The 22,445-nt window shown below is 36.8% G+C and overlaps 1 protein-coding gene across 5 annotated transcripts in view; it reads right to left on the bottom strand.

Moving 5' to 3' along the window:
* The window catches only part of UVRAG (UV radiation resistance associated), a 328,758-nt gene that overhangs the window by 123,224 nt on the left and 183,089 nt on the right, over positions 1–22,445 (bottom strand). For all 5 annotated transcript variants that reach the window (XM_015474813.3, XM_059874961.1, NM_001193026.1 and 2 more), the window contains 4 exons: positions 15,313–15,397; positions 13,465–13,552; positions 12,519–12,579; positions 3,230–3,395 (listed from right to left, as the gene is read on the bottom strand). In XM_015474813.3, the coding sequence (XP_015330299.1) occupies positions 3,230–3,395; positions 12,519–12,579; positions 13,465–13,552; positions 15,313–15,397 (400 nt within the window). The remainder of the gene's footprint in view (positions 1–3,229; positions 3,396–12,518; positions 12,580–13,464; positions 13,553–15,312; positions 15,398–22,445) is intronic.

The following is a 22,445-nucleotide window of genomic DNA, read 5'->3' as shown; positions in this document are numbered from 1 at the left end:
AAAAGATATATGCACTGCAGTGCTCATCACATCACTGCTCACCATAGCCAAGATATAGATGCAACCTAAATATCCACTGACAGATGAACGGATAAAGAAAATATAGTACATATATACAACGGACTATTACTCAGCCATAAAAAAGAACAAAATAATGCCATTTGCAGCAACATGGATGGACATGAAGATTACTATACTAAGTGATGTTAGTCAAACAAAGACAAGTATCTTATGATATAGCTAATATGAAGAATCTTAAAGAATGAACTGTGGCGTTGGAGAAGACTCTTGAGAGTCCCTTGGACTGCAAGGAAGTACAACCAGTCCATCCTAAAGGAGATCCGTCCTGGGTGTTCATTGGAAGGACTGATGCTAAAACTGAAACTCCAATACTTTGGCCACCTCATGCGAAGAGCTGACTCATTGGAAAAGACTCTGATGCTGGGAGGGATTGGGGGCAGGAGGAGAAGGGGACGCCAGAGGATGAGATGGCTGGATGGCATCACTAACTTGATGGACATAAGTCTGAGTGAACTCCAGGAGTTGGTGATGGACAGGGAGGCCTGGTGTGCTGCGATTCATGGGGTTGCAAAGAGTCAGACAGGGCTGAGTGACTGAACTGAACTGAACTGAACTGAACTGAAAGAATGATACAAATGAACTTATTTACAAAACAGAAACAGACTCACAGAGAGTAGACTTATGGTTACCAGGGGTGAAGGGTCAGGGGAGGGACAGATTAGGAGTTTGAGAATGACATGTATACACTGCTATTTTTAAAACAGATAACCAACAAGGACCTACTGTATTCTGTAGGTATATCTGTTCAGTATTCTGTAATAACCTAAATAGAAAAAGAATAGATACATGTATATGTTTAACTGAATCACTTTGCTGTGCACATGAAACTAACACACTATTGCTAACCAACACTCCAATACAAAATAAAAACTAAATAATTAAATAAAAAATTTTTAAATACAAAGGACATTGTATACATGCTCAGAACAGAATGCATGTTCAGAAAAGACCTGAGAAGACCCTAGGCTTTCACCTCTGGCTAACCCGCTTACTGTAAGAAGTGAAGGCTAAGGCCTTCTGGTTGAAATGAAAGGACACTACACAGTTCCTGAACAAAGAAACGAAGGTCTCCAGGGAAGATAACTACACAGGTAAACTAAAAAGACAGCAGTGTGGGCACACAGTGCATCAAGATGTCATCAGTGACAGTAAGAGCCTGAAGGTGGGGAGACAGGCATAGAGGAGCAGAGTCTGTACATACTAATGAAGCTAAGTGGCTAGTATTTCAAAGTAGACTGTTATAGAATGTTAACTATAATCCCAGAGTCACCAATAAGAAAATATCTTAAATACACTGAAAAAGAAATGAGACAGGAATCAAAATGGTACACTACAGAAAATCAATTAAGAAAAGAAAAGGCAGTAATGGAGGAAAATGAGGCACAAAAAAAGGTCTAAGAAATATGGTGGGGAGGGGGAATGGCAGAAGGAAGTCCTTTTATACCACAAATTATGTTAAATAGAAGTAAATGAAACTTTCCAATCAAAAGGCAAAGATCTGCAGAAAGGAGTTAAAATAAAATGATCCACTATATACTGCCTATGAGACTCATTTTAGATCCAAAGACACAAATAGGTTCAAAGTAAAAAGATGGGAAAGATATTCCCAAATACAGTAACCAAAAGAGAGCTGAGAGGTCATGCTAATATCAGGCAAAATAGTTTTTAGGTCAAACTTGTTTCAAGAGGCAAAAAAGTTCATTATATAATGATAAAAGGGTCAGTTCATCAAGAAATAGTATCTCAAAACATATGCACCAAATGACAGAGCCCCCAAATAAAAGAAGCAAACATTGACAGAACTGAAGGAGAAATAGTCCTACAGTAATATAGTTGGAGAGTTTAACACTCCATTTTCAATAATGGACAGCATATCTAGACAGAACATCAATAAGGACATCTAAGACTTGACAACACTATAAACGAACTAAACCTAACATATATGTAGAACATTACATCTAACAACAGAAGATATTTTCTTCTCAAATGCATGTGCAACATTCTCTAGGACAGACCATATATTAGGCAACAAAACAAGTCTTAATAAATTTAAACATACTGAACTCATACAAACTATCTATTTCTCCATTACAATGGAATTAGAGTTCAATAACAGAAGGAAAACTAGAAAATTCACAAATGTGAAAACCAAACCCTTTTAAAACAACCAATGGGTTAACTGAAGAAATCACATGGGGAATTAGAAAATACTTTGAGATGAATGAAAATAAAAATGTAACATGCCACAATTTATTATGGAAGTAGAAGTTTAAAGATATAAAACACTGACACTAAAAAAGAAAGCTCTCATATCAGTAACCTAACTTTACATCTAAGTAACAGAAAATGAAACCCAAAGCTAGCAGAATGAAGGAAATAATAAAGATTAGAGTGGAGATAAAAGAGAATACAAAAATAATAAAATCAACAAAATAAAAAGTGAGTTCTTTGAAAAGATCCATCAATTCTTCTTATTCTAGGTAAGTTTTTTACATCAATAAGAAAATAAAAAAGACACAAACAGCTAAAATCATAAATGAAAACAGACATCATTAAAGAGCTTACAGAAATGAAAAGGATTATATAATAATACTATGAACTACTATCACCAACAAATTCATAACCTAGATGAAATGGTATTGTTCTTGGAAACACAAATTACCTAAATTGAGTCAAGAATATATAAAAAATATGAACAGACCTATAATTGAATCACTAATCAAAAACCTCCCAACAAAGAAAAGTACAAAATCACATGGCTCCACTGGTAAATTCTAACAAACATTTAAAAGAAAAATTAACAGCAAACCTCAAACTCTTCCAAGAAAGAAGAAGAGAGGGAATACTTCATAATGCTTTCTGTAAGGCCACTATTGCATGCATGTCGCTCAGCTGTGTCCAACTCTTTGCAACCTGTGGACTATAGCCCCCAGGCTCCTGTCTATGGGATTATAGGCAGAGTCAGACACAACTGAAGTGACTTAGCAGCAGCAGCAGCAATTCTGCCTACATTTTATTTAAAAGAAATGGAGCACTACACAAAGGATATACAAAAATTACCACAATCTAGGTCACCTTTTATATTGTTAATACACCCGATGCTTCATACTGGCCCAATGTTAAAAGTATATTGTAAAAGGATACTTACTCTCTCTCCTTTTCAGTCAGCTTGTCATTAATATTATCTTTGATTGTTGATCTAGACCCCTTATGAATTACAGGATATCTGAGGGGCACTTGTAGGAAAAAGGAGATCATGGATACCAAATGTGCAGTATAACCAAGGGCAACAGCAATGCTCCCATCATCTTTTGCTGTTAATTCAAAAACAGAGAAACAGAAAACAGCAATTTACTCCATAAATGAAGCCATGAGATCATAACGAATCACTTTCAAGAGAGATTTTATAAGAAATAATTGATAAAATATTATTCATCTATATAAATTATGGTTTTACACACATCTAAATATATTAATAAGATTTGAAATTTCATCTACTATATTTAAAACTATTTCCCAATAATTAATGTGGTGAGATTAACATTTGATATATAATCTTAAGAGTTCTTCGTACAGTCAAGTCTTCATTACTTTCTTTCCCAGCATTTTTAATGCCAAAAATAATACTTGAGTCTATTATACAATGTGAAAATTAGTTTCCGAGATTTAAACATTGCATACTATATAAACATCATACATTTTATTCATTAACGTCTTTACTAAGCAAAATAGTCATACTGTAATACTATTGTACAACACTATTAATTCTAAGGTGAAGTGAAATAGCATAGCACATCCTTACAGGGTACATTCTCAATATTCAAAAAGAGAGCATTGTTTAAACAAGTCAGTGATGTTTGAGATAGGATAGTGAAAAAAAGTGTTTTAAATTGTAAAAGGTAAAAAAACCAGACTGTTCATATATTAATACGTCCTACTGATGCAATTTCGGTGGAAGTAAGTGTTGGAAAAAGAATACATGTATCCTACAGTACATATCTTGTAAGAAGTCACAGATTTTTTAACTCAACATCTAGATTTCTGCTACTGCCTATGAAGTGATAATCATTCAAGTATTCAGAACTGAGAATAATACAATAAGAAGTTTTAAGCTTGCCCCAAGGGAGAAAAAAAAGTAACTACTTGGTATATGATATTCTTAAAATACTTTAAAAAGTTCTCTCTTTGTCTCTCTCTCTCTCACACACACACACACAGATTTAACACATATCTGGAATACTTCTGGCTACAGAAAGGCTAAAATGATTGAGATGACCTTGGCTTGAGTATTTCCTGATTTCTAAAAGTAACTTTAACTTCAATTGTTAGTAATATTTCCCACGTTCTTCTTTTATATTTATTTTTTTCTTCTTTTATATTTAAACCTGGTTATCTAAGCACTATCTTCTTACTGTATAGGAAAGCCACTATTGCCATATACCACTCAGTACATTCTCCACACTTGACTACCAAAACAGATTCTTTGATCATACTGTAAAAATAGGTAACTTTTATTGTATACTTTTTTTTCTTCCTGCCAGGAATTGACCATGGTGCTCTATTTCTGGCAGTCACTCATTCATCAAAAATTAATAAACTGGGCATGTTTTATATGCTATTTCATTCAATTTACAGATGAATAAATAAGGTTCAAGAAGTTAAGGAACCAGTTCAAACTAATACAGTGAGTATAGCAGTTGACCTGACACCAAGGCCTTTGTCTTTAAGCACTCTACCATACTGTTGCAGAACGTTACTGTGGAATACATAACAATTTTTCTAACTTGGGAGTCTAGAAGCATATGACACATGTTTATTATTTTAGTTTCTTCACTCTTTTCTAATAAGAGCAAAAAACACATGAAAAGTCTGTGAATCTTTGGTGACATGTTCTCTCAAATCAAATTGATGAAAAAAAAAATCAAACAGCATTCCTTTCAACTGACTATTGGACATGCCTAACTATTTTTAGAGACCATGTGCTCCTAGTTCAGTCCCACTCAAGTACCTTGAGTACTACAATACTTTACTTCTGTTGAAATATGCATATCAGACTACCATAGAGACTAAAATTATATTATACTGTAAATTCATCACAATATAATTTAATCATCATATAATACCAGAGCTGGGAAAAGCCTTAGAAATCACTGAATCTGATGCTACTAATTTAGAAATGAGAAAAATAAGATTCAAGTGGTATAAGTGAGTTAGTTAAAGCCATATAAGTAAAAACTATGAATGCGGGAGTAAGAGAATTGTACCTACACCCCAGCCCATTCAAGTATCTATCCCTGGAATCACAGCTGGGACAAAGAATTCCATGAAAGAGGCTGCTGAATCCCACCTCCTGTTTTCTTTAAGAATAGGGCTTATTAAATTGAAAATATTCCTATTAGTACAAGGACTTGGTCTTTAAGAATCCTCTTTTGAAGGGAGACAAAAAGAAGAAGAAAAAGAAAACTTTCAGTAAGTAATGAAGAATAAAACTACATTAAGTTTGGATTTTTCTTTGTGTACTTTGGGATTCCCAGGAGGTGCAGTGGTAAAGAATCTGTCTGGCAAGCAGGAGAGGCAGGTTCGATCCCTGCATCGGGATCAATTCCCTAGAATGGAAAATGGCAACCTGCTTCAGTATTCTTGCCTGGAAAATTCCATGGAAAGAGGAGCCTGGTGGGCGAGAGTCCATGGGGTTGCAGAGTCGAACACGATTGAGTGACTGAGCACCCACACACACGTGTGCTTTATACTAAGCTTCTACTTTTCTATGTGATCTACAGAAAAGGATTTGAAAACTTCCAAAAATCAGAGGGCCTCAGCCTGCCAAACAGGTCAAATGCAAACTATGAATGTTTTAAAAAACCTAACCAATATTAAACACTCAAGCATCTCCATTTTTCCATATTACTAAAAGGGTAATACTAAAGCATTACATTTGTCTATTTCAAGGACTACATCTACATATCTAGTAAAAGAACAAAAATTGGTCTTCTAACATTACCTCCTTTCAATAATTTTGCTTAAATTAAACATAAAAGGGCATCTCTAAAAGAATCCTGTATACATATAGCAAAAACCAAAGAGAAATAGCAAAAACTGAAAACTGGGTAATACTGGAAACCAGCTTTGATTCTGGTTATTCACACTCACCATTATTTCTACCACAAGACTCCCCCCACTCACCCATTAAAAACCCTAGGTTGCTTCCCATTCCAGGCCATAGTGCTTAGTCACAGCCTCACAGTTAAACACCATGGTGTTGGATTTCCAATATTGAAGCTTTATATTAAAAAGCATTTTAAAAGGACCACGGCTGAGGCATTACAGGGCCCACGGATACTCCAATACCCTCGAAAGGAAAACCACCTCCTGGTAGGGAAGTCACTTTCATCACCCCAAGACCACTGACTCTCCAGTGGGAAAACGTGAGCTCATGTGGTTAATTATGGCTATTGCTGGCCACGAAACCTCAGATGTCACATTCTGTTGCCAATCACTTTAGCTAAAAAAACTGAAAGGTTTAAGGTTTCCAGCATTCCAAGATCTAAAAGACTTTTTACCTGCCAAAGCCAAAACCTGGCTCTCAGGGGTGTGCTTTTCCAGGAACCATTAATGACGTCCCTAACACCTGATGCAGAGCAGAGGCTTGTGTTCCTTATGCTGCTCTGTGGGTTAAAGAGGTCACAGATGACAGGCTTGTTGGAGAAAAGAAGCTAGAGGGGGAATGGGAGGGTTCAGGGAAGAACAGGAATAAGCTGTTAAGACTCAGATAAAGGAAAAAAGCCCTGATTAAAATAATGTTTTAAGGGGCTCACAAACAAAACAAAATTCTGCAGTTTCCTTACAATAAGTATTTCCTATTTGTTTTTTTAACTGTAGGTAGCTACATTTACTTGGGGCTGTAGTAATTTTTGTGATAATAAATCTTTTATATAATTTTTCTTTTTTTTTAAGTTGAAAAGACTTAGACATGCATTTATTTTGGTTAATTAAGATAATAATGCGGATCTGATTCACATTACATTACAGATCTTCCTCAGTTTACAATGGGTTTACATCCCGATAAATTCATTTCAAGTTGAAAATCTTGTAGGCTGAAAATTTTAAATGTTTTAAAATGGATTTAAAATATCTAACCTAGTCTTGCCTAGTCTATTTTAAGCATGCTCAGAACAATTACATTAGCCTCTTTTATGTAATTTTTATGATAATAGATTCCACAAACTCACAATGGCCATGACAACATTATAAATTAATTTAAATGTCTCTTTGACTTACAAGTTGGACAAACTATTAATATTCAAATGCATCCAAGTACAATAAGTGATCTAAAAGCTCTTACCATCCTGCCTTCCCAATCACTGAGGCAGTTGATTTGGTAAGGAACCAAGCACCCACTGATCCAGACAGGACAAAATATTTAAGACTCTAATCATTGCCACAGCATCTATGGAATCATTCCACGTTCTCAATGAGACAGTGTTTGACATATGGACTCTCCTTTCCAAGAAATCATGCCTGCATAAAGGGATACAGACACAGAAGGAAATCTGGGTCTCATTACCACAAAAGGCTCTTGTGTTATAGATTACTTAAAAACACACACAAACAGTTTTTTTCTTTTTTTAGATGAGAAATGTCCCAGTCAATGGAACTCAAGTGAACACCCTTCACAGGACAACTTTCCCCACTTGTGTCCAGGTCTCTCTGCCATATCCTAACAGAAACTTACCCAGTTAGAAAGAAGAACACAACAAATGTTGGGCCACTATGCAGGAGTTTTCCAAACAGTATCAAGCCATGCAATGTAAAGTCTATCCCAGCAAAGTTTCATGAATATAACAGAATACCAGTTTAGACTTCCATCACTAGAGTCTTACTAAGCATGCAGCTGCTACAGAACACTAAAAACTTGTTAGATGTCTGGAAGAGGTTATTATTCAAAACAAGGAGGAAAACTGCATCATGACAGGAGTAATACGGGCCTTAAAATCAGGCCAACCAGGGATGACTTTAGTTCTGCCACTGGCTAGTGGCATGTATGATGGCCATGTATGATGTGGCCATGTATGATGCTCCATGTTGCATATTTCTACTCACTGAATCTAAAATTTCCCATCCTTCTTTCAACAAGGTAATACTATTTTATCTTTAAAAATACCTCAGGTATCATCTTCTCTGTAAGACTTTCCTCATTCCCTCCTGGTAGATCTGATTATTCCCACTTCTTTAAGTCCCACATACCTGGTATAAACTTCTAAGTGCCTGACACAGAGTACAAATTCAAGAGAGATTTATTGATTGGCTTGATTACAAGTTAGCCTCAAGTGGACTGAAGTTTCACTGAGGTAGGATAAGTGCCTCGGTCACCTCTGCATACCCCAGCACCTGGCACCATAAATGACACACAAGGCACTCGATAATTCCAAAGTACGTGGAAGTACCTTGCAGAATGCGAACGTGAGGTCTTAAAGTCCAATACTGCCATGTGTGCTTCTAAAACCAATTCCTACAAGTTATGGTAAATAAACAGGGCCTTAGAGGAGAATTAAACATTGACTTCATTTCATTTTTTTAGCAGTAAAAACTGCACTAAAACTAAAAGATAAACTAATTTTTTTAGGGAAAGAAGGAATGTATTCAGCTTGGATGAATAGGGAACAAAAGGTGGGAAAAATTAGGAAATAAATTAACTCCAGAAAACAAAAATAGAATCAAGAAACATCCCAGAATGAATTGAGGTGATACTCTAATACCAGTAGTATCCCTGCTTCTCTTGTTGCTACTGCTGCTAAGTCACTTCAGTCGTGTCCGACTCGGTGGGACCCCATAGAGGGCAGCCCACCAGGCTCCGATGTTCCTGGGATTCTCCAGGCAAGAACACTGGAGTGGGTTGCCATTTCCTTCTCCAATAGATGAAAGTGAAAAGTGAAAGTGAAGTCACTCAGTCATGTCCGACTCTTAGTGATCCCATGGACTGCAGCCCACCAGGCTCCTCCGTTCATGGGATTTTCCAGGCAAGAGTATCAGAGTGGTGTGCCATTGCCTTCTCCGGCTTCTCCTGTTGCCACCTCTCAAATCATTCTATATGTAGCAGCCAGAGTGACTTTTAAAAAACATCAATTCATATCATCCCCCTTCTTGAAGCTCTTCAGGGTTTCCCACTCCACTGAGAATAAAATAGGAACTCCTTTCAGTGGCCTCAAGACCCTAGCTGACTCTCCTACATCTACTGATGGAATTCTTCTCTTTTCTCACTCTGCCCCAGCCACACAGGTTTGCCCTGGTCTGTCCTTCCTTCCTCTCTCTGGCAACTAATTCCAATTACATTTATTGACTGCCTTATATAGGAAAAGCTCTTTCAAATGCTATCTCATTCAATCATCACAATGAACTGAAGATGTAAATATTACCTCATTTTACAGGTGAAGAAATTCAGTTCAGTTCAGTTCAGTCGCTCAGTCATGTCTGACTCTTTGCAACCCCATGAACTGCAGCGTGCCAGGCCTCCCTGTCCATCACCAACTCCCTGAGCCTACCCAAACTCATGTCCATTGAGTTTGTGATGCCATCCAACCATCTCATCCTCTGTCATCCCCTTCTCCTCCTGTCCTCAATCTTTCCCAGCATCAGGGTCTTTTCAAATGAGTCAGCTCTTCGCATTAGGTGGCCAAAGTATTGGAGTTTCAGCTTCAACATCAGTCCTTCCAATGAACACCCAGGACTGATCTCATTTAGGATGGACTGGTTGGATCTCCTTGCAGTCCAAGGGACTCTCAAGAGTCTTCTCCAACACCACAATTCAAAAGCATCAATTCTTCCGTGCTCAGCTTTCTTTATAGTCCAACTCTCACATCCATACATGACTTACGCTGTGAGAAATTACATGATTTTCCCAGAATACATGTATCTTCTCCCATGCCCCTTACCCTGAATTTTTTCAGATATATCAAGCTGATTCCTCAGAATCCTCAATCATAATGCCCCCCTCTTCTAGGAATTCTCCCCCAGCTGTAGTAGGTGAAGTGAAAGTCAATCAGTCGTGTATAACTCTTTGCAACCCTATAGACTATATAGTCCATGGAATTCTCCAGGCCAGAATACTGGAGTGGGTAGGCATTCCCTTCTCCAGGGGATCTTCCCAACCCAGGGATTGAACCCAGGTCACCCGCAAGGCAGGCGGATTCTTTACCAGCTGAGCCACCAGGGAAGCCTGGTTTCTTTCAGCCTTCAGATTTTCTGTTAAACATTTCTCCTCAGAGAGGTCTTCTCTGATTACTTTATCTACAGTAGGTTTCCCTATTCTCTAAGATAGCATACTCTTTTATTAAATACTTGTTAAATACTTCTTTTCTTATTTATTGCCTTTATTTTTTACCTCCTTTAAGAGCGTGTATGCTCTATGAAAGAAGAGAATATATTTGCTTTTTCCATCATCATATCCTCAAAGCAGCACATGCCTGGCATTTAGGTGCTCAGTTGATATTTTTTTCAAAGAAAGAATATTCTGTATTCCTACAACCTGGCCCAGGGCTCAAGGTACTTATTAGGTTTATTAAATAAATGAATGAAAGAAAGAATGGGGAAAAAGATGTATCAAGAACTTCAAGACACCATGACCTAAAATTAACACCAAAGCACATGTGTATGACTTACAGAGATGAGTGGGAACACTGTACAATGGAAAACAGACAAATCCTAGCAAGATCATTACCTAGTTTTGTGGTCTTGAGCAAGTCACTAAATAGCTCATTAACACATTATACCACCTTTCTTACTGGGTTATTTTGTTTTTGGGAGGATTAAAGATAAGGCAAAATGTCTTGCTCTTAAATAAAATCTTAACAATCATGTAAAGTACGTAGTACATGAACTACTGTGTTCATACTATCAATTAGAAGATCAACTCAAAGCTTAGATGATGAATTGGTCCAAAATACATGGTTTCTAGAAAGGGAACCAGGACTCAAATACAGGTCTTCCCATTCCTGTTTTAATCATTAAAAAAAAATTTTTTTTTTTAGTTGCAGTATAGTTTAATGGTAGCTCAGTCGGTAAAGAATCTGCTGCAGTGCAGGAGACTTGGGCTGGATCCCTGGGTCGGAAAGATACCCTGCAGAAGGAAATGGCAAACCATTCCAGTATTCCTGCCTGAAAAATCCCATGCCCAGAGAAGCCTGGTGGGCTACAGTCCCTGGGGTTGCAAAAGTCGGCCACAATTTAGCAACTAAACCACCTCAATAGTTGAATTTACAACACTGTATTAATTTCTGCTGTACAGCAAAGTGACTCAGTTATATATATATATAACTATACACACACACACACACACATTCTTTTTTGTATTCTTTTCCATTATCGTTTATCAAAGGATATTGAATATGGTTCTCTTTCCTATACAGTGGGACCTTGTTGTTTCTATATGTATCAGTTTGCATCTATTAATCCCAAACTCCGGCTCCTACCTTCTACCATCCCTTCCCTCGTGGCAACCACTAGCCTATTCTCTATGTCCCTGATTCTAGTTTTGTTTCTTAGCCAGGTTCATTTATAACACTTTTTACATTATGTCCCAACTACTTGTTGTAAAGGACAAAAAAGTAATACACTAAAGCAGTCTTAAATGTTAAAGGATCACAAATAACAGATTCTTTACAGGGAAATGGAAGAAAGTCCCAATAAGCACTAGTAATGCTCTATTCTGGAATAACCTGTTCCCAAATAGATTAATGTGCTAGCTTTGGGTATAATCTATAGAACTTTTTAGTAGTCCTCAAAGCATTGTTTACATTAGGAGAAAAGAACCCACTCTGCTAACAATAAAAGTCATCTTTCTACCCAAATGTCAAGTAAGTTCTTTTCTCTGGCATACTGGTAAAGAGATTAGGAAAAATATTTTAAAATACAGCTATTACTGTGAATGCTATTTGTAACATCTTTAATGTAAATTTCTTTTAATTAAAGAGGACAGAGATGACAGTATAACAAGTTTAACCTATGGGAGTGGGAATGTCACAAAATTTAATTTTCAAATACATTTTATGTCAGCAGAAATATAACTTTATAAACAGAGCATACTAAGGTTTACAGCTTTGCTCCCAACACAATTTTTTCATGAAAAATCAAACCAAAAGGACAGGAATATTATTAGCATTCTTGAGAAGCCTACTGTCTGATTTTCTTAAACCCCATTCAAAAACTATTTTAACTTTCAAATAGAAAGCTCAACAATTTTCCCCCCATGATTAGACCAAATATCCTCTTAAGTCTTCCATTGGGGAAACTGATGCTATATACTTACAATTGGGAAGGGACAGAAGGTTCCAAAACTTTTCTGGAAGAAGGGACAGGCAACCAACATTTCAAGATATCTCTTTTTCCTTGCAACACACCCATATTTTATACCAAATCTTTAGAAGGAAAAAGAAATAAAATACCTTGGAAGTCTTCAGAGTTCGGCAACTTGACACCACATACAAAGTAATCTTTATGCTCATTCTGCGAATATAACCAAAGAATGAAATGAATTTTATGTATAAACAAAGAAGCTCTAAATCTAAAAAATTTAGGTGTTAATTCAAAGACAATACTGTCAGATATAAAATATTACCCTAATTGTTGAAGCTGAATACATAATGATTTATTATATTATTATCTGTATCTTGATATATACTCTAAATTTTCTATATAATACATTTAAAAACATATCTAACAAAAAGTCATGTAAAATTTTAACCATAAAGCTAACTATTCTTTGACCAATTCAAAGCTATAAATGAGAATTTTTAAGTAGAATTAACAAGTCTGTGAGTAATCTAAAACCCTATTAGCTTTCCTCTCAGAGAATTAGTCTTTTAAGTCCCTTTGCATTAGAAAGAAAATAAACCACCAAATTTAGCAGATTTAATTCTCTAAAAAAGAATCCTAATAATTTACATTTGTACTTACTCTAAGAAACCAAATACAGAAACTTAACATCTTGACAGCTACCACAGGGGTATCTTAAGTAATACTAATAAAGATAAATTAATTAGTAGTTATATATTTAAAGCAATGTGTATGTATCTGCATGCATGTCTCAGATAAGGTAGAAGATGATAATGTGGTTGAGAGAAAAAGTCCTAAAGAAACCAGAAATAATTTGGCATTCTTTCAGGTGAAGATGAGTTCACTCCACCACTAAATAGACAGAAAAAATAAATAAACTAGTGAAACCTAATGCCAACTAATTCTAAATCTACTTTTTAAATAAATATTAGCTTCTGAATGAATAATAACAGAGCATATGATTAAGACTAGAGCAATGGTGTTTTCTTTGAGAGGAAATTTCAAATAGAAATCTCTTAAAAAATTTTTTTTTCCCCCAGAAAATCTGAAACTTACCAAATCAATAGGGTAAATGTAGGAAAGCTCAGATAGTAACTGCCTGCAACGAATTGTCAACTGAGCATTAGTCTTCAGAAAGAGTTCTCTAATGAGGAAAGAAAAAAGCACATTTGTTAAAAAACAAAAAACAAACAGGTTTCCTTGCTTTCTAACAGTTATTTCCAACTAACTGACACAGAGAAAAATTAAATGATCTGCACTGGGCCACAGAAATTCAGAAGCAGAAGCAAGAATAACAGCTAACATGAGTCCTGACCTATCTCTATATACCATCAATCACCCTAACTATATAAGGAGGCCTATTGTATGTATCCAGCACCATGAAAAGAGATGTAAAACGTACAAATAATCACTGACTGGACACCTACTACTGTATGCCAGGAGCTTTACAAATGGCTTTAATTATCATATCAATGACAACTTATTCGGTTGATATTACTATACCCATTTTACAAACAAGAAAACAAGATTTAGAGAGGCTCAGTAAACTGACCAAAATCTCATTTAAACTGAGGCCAATTTGCAGGAAATACCCATATGGTGTTTCCTCAAAACAGCATTCTACTTTCATTTACAACTACAGATGTCACAACTACCTCAAAAAATAACCTGCTGTCATATTACAAAAGTAAAAGAATAAAAAGGACAAAGCCAAAAGGTGTGGCATGAGATGATGCCGCTTTTCCCTTACACTATTTAAGAAACATGACTAACAGCTAAATTATCCATAGCGCATATTACCTGCTCAACTGTGTCCACAATTAAAAAGGAGGTAATTTAGGAAATGCAGCAGGTTAGAGTGGAACATAAAGCAGTACAATGCAAAGAGCGCTGAAGACTTAAAGGCATCTAGTTCTGCTTTCCTAGTGAACCAGACAAAAAGTAACCTCCACAGTTTTGCCTCCCTATCTGCAAATTGAGAGGATTAGATTAGATGATCTCCAAGGTTCTTTCCAGGTTTCTTAATTGCTAAAATTTCTTAAACAAAAATGCACAATGGGATGACTTTCCAGTAAAAGTGAGTGAAGATGAGAAGAAGATCAGAGGTGGCAACAAGTTAAGCATATGCTGCAAAAAATAAAGGGAAAACTATTAGCATTTGTTAAATGACTGTCATGGAGCAACTGAAATCAGCTACAGTTCTAAGTGCATGTGCAGTCGGTCGTGTCTGACTGCTTGTGACCCCACGGACTGTAGCCCATCAGGCTCCCCTGTCCATGGAATTCTCCAGGCAAGAATACTGGAGTGGGTTGCCATTTCCTCCTCCAGGGGATCTTTCTGACTCAGGGATCGAACCCGCACCTCCTGCATTGCAGGCAGATTCTTTACCCCTGAGCCACTGGGGACCATTTTATATTTGACAGTGAAGGAAAATAATCACAACTTGTTCTTAAGAAAAGAAAAAAATAATGGTAAAATAGTATTTTAGGAGAAGTCTGCTAGCAACATGGAGAATGAACTGGACAGCTGGAGAGACTTATGTTAGAGAATCTGAGAACTGCTGAGGTAAGGCAAGTGAGCTAAAGACTGAAGAAATTACTAAAGAAAAACTGTAAGCTGCACTAAATGTCGAAGACTGGAAGAGGAGGAGATTCAAACATGAAGTCATGGTACTGACGCCCTGCAATCTAGAAGAACAGCGTTCAGGCTTCCGATTCCGACTACGTACTAGGCGCCCTCATAACTGCCTCTAGCACAGTGCCTGACACAATAGGGGCTGAATAAATGAAAGTGGCACTGAGCGTAGTAACTGGCAAAAACACTGGCAGCTTAAAAAACACTCCGTTTCTAAATCCTCTCCTCAAACTCAACACTCCTAACAACCATTCTCAGTGTTCCGCTTACCTTTTCGCGGTACACTCCTTTCTCAACTCATTTAGGGATTCCTTTTGGAGTTGAAGCTTGAGGTGCTCAGCTGAAAATGTACTTCCTAGAGAGAGATGAAAGGAGACAATTCCAGATGTAACACTGCAGACAGGACTGCCCAGTCACAACCAAACAGGCAGAGCCCAGTCCCCCAACTGTGAGAGGAAAATAAAAAGAGTAAAAGGTAAAATGAGGACAGAGGACTTTCGGGCGGATTAACCAGAGTAAAATTCCGATTGCTTCCATTTTTACACAGTCTCTAGCAGGAGTCAAATAGTAAGAGTTCCAGATTCCCTACCTACAGATTTCTGTGTTGCTGATCAAGAAACCCCAATGAGATGTTCAAAATTCAGACAACTTCACTAAAAAAATTAAAAACTGGCTATGAACTCTGGGTGTTAAGGATGATTTACTAAAAGTTAATCAACTGTAACAAATGTACCCCTCTAGTAGGGGAAGCTATGCACAGGTAGGGTTTGGGAGTATATGGGGAATTTGTACCTTCTGATCAATTTTGCTATGCACCTAAAACTGCTCTAAAAAATAAAGCTTATTTTTTCAAGTGGTTAATTTATTTTCAACCACAAATAATACAGAACATTGTTGAAAGTATAAAAAGTAACAGAGCAGGAAAAATTACCTGCATATCGACTACTATAGTATAGTAGTTCGTAAATTAAGTTTTTTTATGATGATTCATCTTATTCATATATATAAATAGCTTTAGTTACAATCATAGTGTGCAGGAAATATATATTCTGATTTTTCCAAATTATGTCTCAAGCATTTTTACATGTTGACAGATAGTCTGAGTTACAATGTTTAATGGCTTGTAAAATATAACTCAGTAGAAGTGAATTAAAAGAACAGTCTACATTTTAACTGATAGTCCAATACCTCAATTCCATTACAGGACATTTAATTTCCTCTAAGTATTTGCATGGCAATAATTAATATTTGTGTATATATGCCTAGTCTTTAGTGTTTATATTAACTTTGGGACCTCCATTTTCATTTATGTGATCATAAAATCCTTTTACATCTTCTTACTCTAAAAAATGATCCTGTCTCAGGCTCTTGATAACCAGGCCTGAAAATTCCAAAGGTCCTAAAGCACAGAAAAACAGTCTTAGATCCTTACATACTAAGTTCTAGATCTTTAAAAAGGAGTTCAGGTCCAAGAACCGTGATTAACAGGAAATGGTAGCCGTACATCTTCTGTACATCTCCTCTAGTGAGGAGCCAGAAGTAGATTAACTGATCAAAATATAGTTTGGACTTGAGCCCTAAAATCACCAACCTAAGTAATTTTATCAACATATGTCTAAGCACCCTGTTCTTCTCTCTCAACTGTATGTTAATGACCAGTAAGTTATTAACTCTGCTCCCCAGACAGAACTTAATCAAGAAATACTACTTATCTTCTTTAGCTCCAATATAATTCCTCCCCAGATTTCGCTCTCAACAATTTCAGAAGACAGTCAGATTGACAACTTCCACCCCTCACCTCATGTACTTTTTCCAGAAAGCACATGAATTCTTCCACTACTATACAAATTTGCAATCTTATTTTTCATCCCAGATAAAAGGCTGCCTCAATTCTACTGAAATCACAAATAAGGCCAAGACAGATCTGGGTTTTGAAATGCAAATGTTATACACCCTCTTTAGCTTTGAAGGTCTTTAGAACATATTACATGACCAAAAGAAAACAAAACATTTGCAAAACAAAGAAAATAAAAATATACACTAGCCAGCTAACAGATGGGGTAAAAGGTTAACAATGGGTAAATCTGGGTGAAGAATACAGGTGTTCTCTGTACTCTTCTTATTCTTGCAGTTTTTCTTAAGTCCAAAATTATTTTCAAATAAAAAGAAGAATATATCCAAACCCAGAAAAAGGTCTCCTACAAGGCTTTTCCACAGGCTTTAAAAGAACTAAGGCTTTAATGCATATGGAATTTAGAAAGATGGTAACGATAACCCTGTATGCGAGACTGCAAAAGAGACACAGATGTATAGAACAGTCTTTTGGACTCTGTGGGAGAGGGCGAGGGTGGGGTGATTTGGGAGAATGGCATTGAAACATGTATATTATCATATGTGAAATGAATCACCAGTCCAGGTTCAATACATGATACAGGGTGCTCGGGGTTGGTGCACTGGATAACCCAGAGGGATGGGATGGGGAGGGAGGTGGGAGGGGGGTTCAGGATGGGGAACACATGTACACCCGTGGCGGATTCATGTCAATGTATGGCAAAACCAATATAATATTGTAATTAGCTTCCAATTAAAATAAATAAATTTATATTTTTAAAAAAAGAACTACAGCTTTAAAACGCAGAGGCACCATCTAAGGCACCATCTCTCCACATTTTTCTGTTAAAAGGTAATACACCTCTCATTGGTTACACAGTGTTCTCTGGAACAAAACTGAGACTGGTTTAGCTAGGCTCAGGTAGAGAAGAACCAAGTATCTCTAAATATTTGCATGGCAATGATTAATACTTATGCATAGTCTTTTGTGTTTATATTAACCTTGGAACCTCAGAAAAGTCAACCTAAGTTCCAAAGTCACTTCATAAGAAGTAGTAACAAAGAGGCAATGACGTGCTCAATCTCTTCACATGTTGTTCGGGTTATATATTACCAGCCTGAATACTACACAACTGGTGTTGTGTTCTCCCAAGGATATTACATATCTAGAAGCAATGATATCTATCTTTCAGACCACAGATATATCTTGCTTCTCATCTGATTTTCTCAAGATTCAGCATTGACTGGTATCTTTTGCTTGAATCATTCTTTACTACAATGGTTGTAAAATAATATTCGAATTCCAGTGCCCCCTCCATATTTATCAGTTAGCATTCAACATTCTTCTCTAAGCAAGAGGGCTTCCTTCTCCATTAGTTATCTATTATCAATATGGAACCATGAATTCTCTTTTATTTTTCAAAGATTTTGTATTTAATTATTTTGGTGCTCAAGTGGTACCAGATTTGATCAGGCATGCTCGAGTGCCCTTCTGATGTCGTGTGATCATGATATTCAAAACATTATTATCATTTTAATTGCTGTAGGATCTGTAGTGATATTCCCTCTCTCATTTGTTAATTCGTGCTTTCTCTCTTTTTACTTGGTCAGTCTGGCTAGAGGCTTATCAATTATATTGATCTTTTCAAAGAACACCTTTTAGTTTCATTGACATTCTCTACTCTTTTGTTTTCAAGTTCACTGATTTCTGACCTTAATTATTTCCTTCCTTCTGCTTGATTTGGGTTTAATTTGCTCTTCTTTTCTAGTTAAGATGTAAGCTTAGGTTACTAAATGAAGGACTTTCTTTTCTACTATAAGTATCAAATGGTATAAATTTCCTCTAAGCTAGCATCCCTTTAGATGTTGACATATTTTCATTCAGACAAAAGTATTTTCCAATTTTCCTTGTTATTTCTGCTTTGACCCATGATATGTATATGTATGAAGATACACAATACTTTGCATTTTTTTGATTATTTGTATTTATTTATGACACCAAATCTGGCCTAACTAAATATCCCATAAGTACTTGGGGAAAAAGAAAAGTATATTCTGCTTAATTAGGCCAAGTTAGTGGATTATATTGTTAATGTCTTTTATGCTCACTGCTTGTCTACTTGGTACATAAATTATTGAGAAATGAGTGTTATGCTTACCAACTACAACTGTGTATTTAGCTGTATCTCCTTTCAGTTTTTGCTTATATATATATAAGCTCTGTTGTTATATTCGTACATATTTAGAATTGCTTTATCTTTTCATGAACTAGTCTCTGCACCATAGTGTAATATCCCTCTTTATTCCAAGTAATATTCACTGTTCTGAAGTCAACCTTGCCTGATATTAATAGAGTCACTTTCGCTTTCTTTTGGTTGGTACTGGCATAGTGTACTTTTTTATTCTTTTACTTTAACCTATTACACTTTATATTAAAAATGTGCTTCTTGTAGATAGCATTTAGTTGGGTCTTTTTTATCCTTATAAAATCTCAATAATCTTAATTGTGGTATTTAGAACATGTACACTTAATATAATCACTGATATATTTAGGTTAAAAACAACCACTTTGTTAGCTGTTTTCTTGATGTGTTCCTTGATGTTCACTTATTCTTTGTTTCTTTATCCCTCTTTTTAAATGCTTTTGGATTATTTTTTTATTTCCTCTTTCTTCATTTTTGGCTTACTCTTACCTCCCCCTAAACTTTCTAGTTGATTCATTGGAAAAGACCCTGATGCTGGGAGGGATTGGGGGCAGGAGGAGAAGGGGATGACAGACGATGAGATGGCTGGATGGCATCACTGACTCGATGCACAATGAGTTTGAGTGAACTCCAGGAGTTGGTGATGGACAGGGAGGCCTGGAGTGCTGTGATTCATGGGGTCGCAAAGAGTCAGACACAACTGAGCGACTGAACTGAACTGAAAATTTCTAGTGGTTGCCTCAGAGTTTACAATATATAACTTACAGTCTACCTTCAAATAAGATTAAACCATCTCATGTAGAGTATAAAATCCTGAAAACAATACATTCCCAACTCTTCCCTTCTCCACTCTTAAAACACTTCATAAATTTTATTTTACGCCTGTTACAAACCCCAAAACATTGCTGTTGCATTAGAATATCAATAGCCTTCTAGAGCAACTAAAAATAAGAAAAACCGATGAACCTATTTGCACAGCAGCAATGGAGACACAGACATTGAGAACAGACTTGTGGACATGGCTTGGGGAGGGAGGGAGGAAGGAGAAGGTGAGATGTATGGACAGAGTAACATGGTAACATACATTACCATATGTAAAATAGACAGCCAATGGGAATTTGCAGTATGACTCAGGGAACTTAAGTCTGGGCTCAGTGACAACCTAGAGGGGTGGGATGAGGGGGAAGTGCGAGGGATGTTCAAGTGGGAAGAGACATGGGTAGACCTATTCATGTTGATGTTGGGTAGAACCCAACATAATACTGTAAAGCAATTATCCTTCAATTAAAAATAAATTAAAACTAATAAGAAAATGTCTTTATAATATCTCCCTTTCAACCATTTCTGGATCTCTCAATTTTTGTGTGTAGAGCCAAGTTTCTGTATGGTATTATATTTCTTCTGCTGCAGAAGTTCATTTATTATTCCTTGAAGTATAAGACCACTGATAATGAAATACTTTAGTTTGATGTGAAAGAATCTCTTTGTACTTCAGGTTAGATCATTTCTATTGACCGATCTTCAAATTTAATGATTCTTTCCTCAGTTGTGCTGAATACCAATGAGTCTGTCAAAGGCATCCTTGATCGGTGCTGTTTTTGGTTTACAGCCTATTCATTAGACTGTTTATTAGAGTTTCCACCACCTCTCAGCTGAAATTTACCATCTGTTCTTCTACGTTATCTACCTTTCCACAAAATTCTGAAGCATAGTAACTATATTTATTTTAAATACTCTTGCTGATAGTTCCATCACCTAAGTCATCTGAGTCTTTTTTCTGTAAATTTCTTCTCTTGTCAACATTTTGTTGTTGGTAGTGCTGGTGGTAGTGGTAGTGAGGGATTTTTGTTTTGCTTTTTTGTCTCAAAATTTTAAATTTAATATTGAACATTATTTGCAGGGCAACAGAGAACAAAAAGGACATGCTTATTCTGCTGTTAATCTGGAGGGTGGAATCAATTCAATCCGGAATTGAGCTGGATCTGAGTTCTGTTGCTGACATGATTACCTTCAGATCAGACCAGATCAGTCGCTCAGTGGTGTCCGACTCTTTGCAACCCCATGAAAGGCAGCACGCCAGGCCTCCCTGTCCATCACCAACTCCCGGAATTCACTCAGACTCATGTCCATTGAGTCAGCGATGCTATCCAGCCAACTCATCCTCTGTTGTCCCCTTCTCCTCCTGCCCCCAATCCCTCCCAGCATCAGAGTCTTTTCCAATGAGTCAACTCTTCGCATGAGGTGGCCAAAGTACTGGAGTTTCAGCTTTAGCATCATTCCTTCCAAAGAAATCCCAGGGCTGATCTCCTTCAGAATGGACTGGTTGGATCTCCTTGCAGTCCAAGGGACTCTCAAGAGTCTTCTCCAACACCATGGTTCAAAAGCATCAATTCCTCGGCGCTCAGCCTTCTTCACAGTCCAACTCTCACATCCATACATGACCACAGGAAAAACCATAGCCTTGACTAGACGGACCTTTGTTGGCAAAGTAATGTCTCTGCTTTTGAATATGCTGTCTAGGTTGGTCATAACTTTCCTTCCAAGGAGTAAGCGTCTTTTAATTTCATGGCTGCAATCACCATCTGTAGTGATTTTGGAGCCCAGAAAAATAAAGTCTGACACTGTTTCCACTGTTTCCCCATCTATTTCCCATGAAGTGATGGGACTGGATGCCATGATCTTCGTTTTCTGAATGTTGAGCTTTAAGCCCACTTTTTTACTCTCCACTATCACTTTCATCAAGAGGCTTTTGAGTTCCTCTTCACTTTCTGCCATAAGGGTGGTGTCATCTGCATATCTGAGGTTATTGATATTTCTCCCGGCAATCTTGATTCCAGTTTGTGTTTCTTCCAGTCCAGCGTTTCTCATGATGTACTCTGCATAGAAATTAAATAAACAGGGTGACAATATACAGCCTTGACGAACTCCTTTTCCTATCTGGAACCAGTCTGTTGTTCCCTGTCCAGTTCTAACTGTTGCTTCCTGACATGCATACAAATTTCTCAAGAGGCAGATCAGGTGGTCTGGTATTCCCATCTCTTTCAGAATTTTCCATAGTTTATTGTGATCCACACAGTCAAAGGCTTTGGCATAGTCAATAAAGCAGAAATAGATGTTTTTCTGGAACCCTCTTGCTTTTTCTATGATCCAGCGGATGTTGGCAATTTGATCTCTGGTTCCTCTGCCTTTTCTAAAACCAGCTTGAACATCAGAAAGTTCACGGTTCACGTATTGCTGAAGCCTGGCTTGGAGAATTTTGAGCATTACTTTACTAGCATGTGAGATGAGTGCAACTGTGCAGTTGTTTGAGCATTCTTTGGCATTGCCTTTCTTTGGGATTGGAATGAAAACTGACATTTTCCAGTCCTG

This window comes from Bos taurus, chromosome 15 (genome assembly GCF_002263795.3).
Source record: "Bos taurus isolate L1 Dominette 01449 registration number 42190680 breed Hereford chromosome 15, ARS-UCD2.0, whole genome shotgun sequence".
NCBI lineage: Eukaryota > Metazoa > Chordata > Mammalia > Artiodactyla > Bovidae > Bos > Bos taurus.
This window is presented reverse-complemented; position numbering and strand designations above follow the sequence as displayed.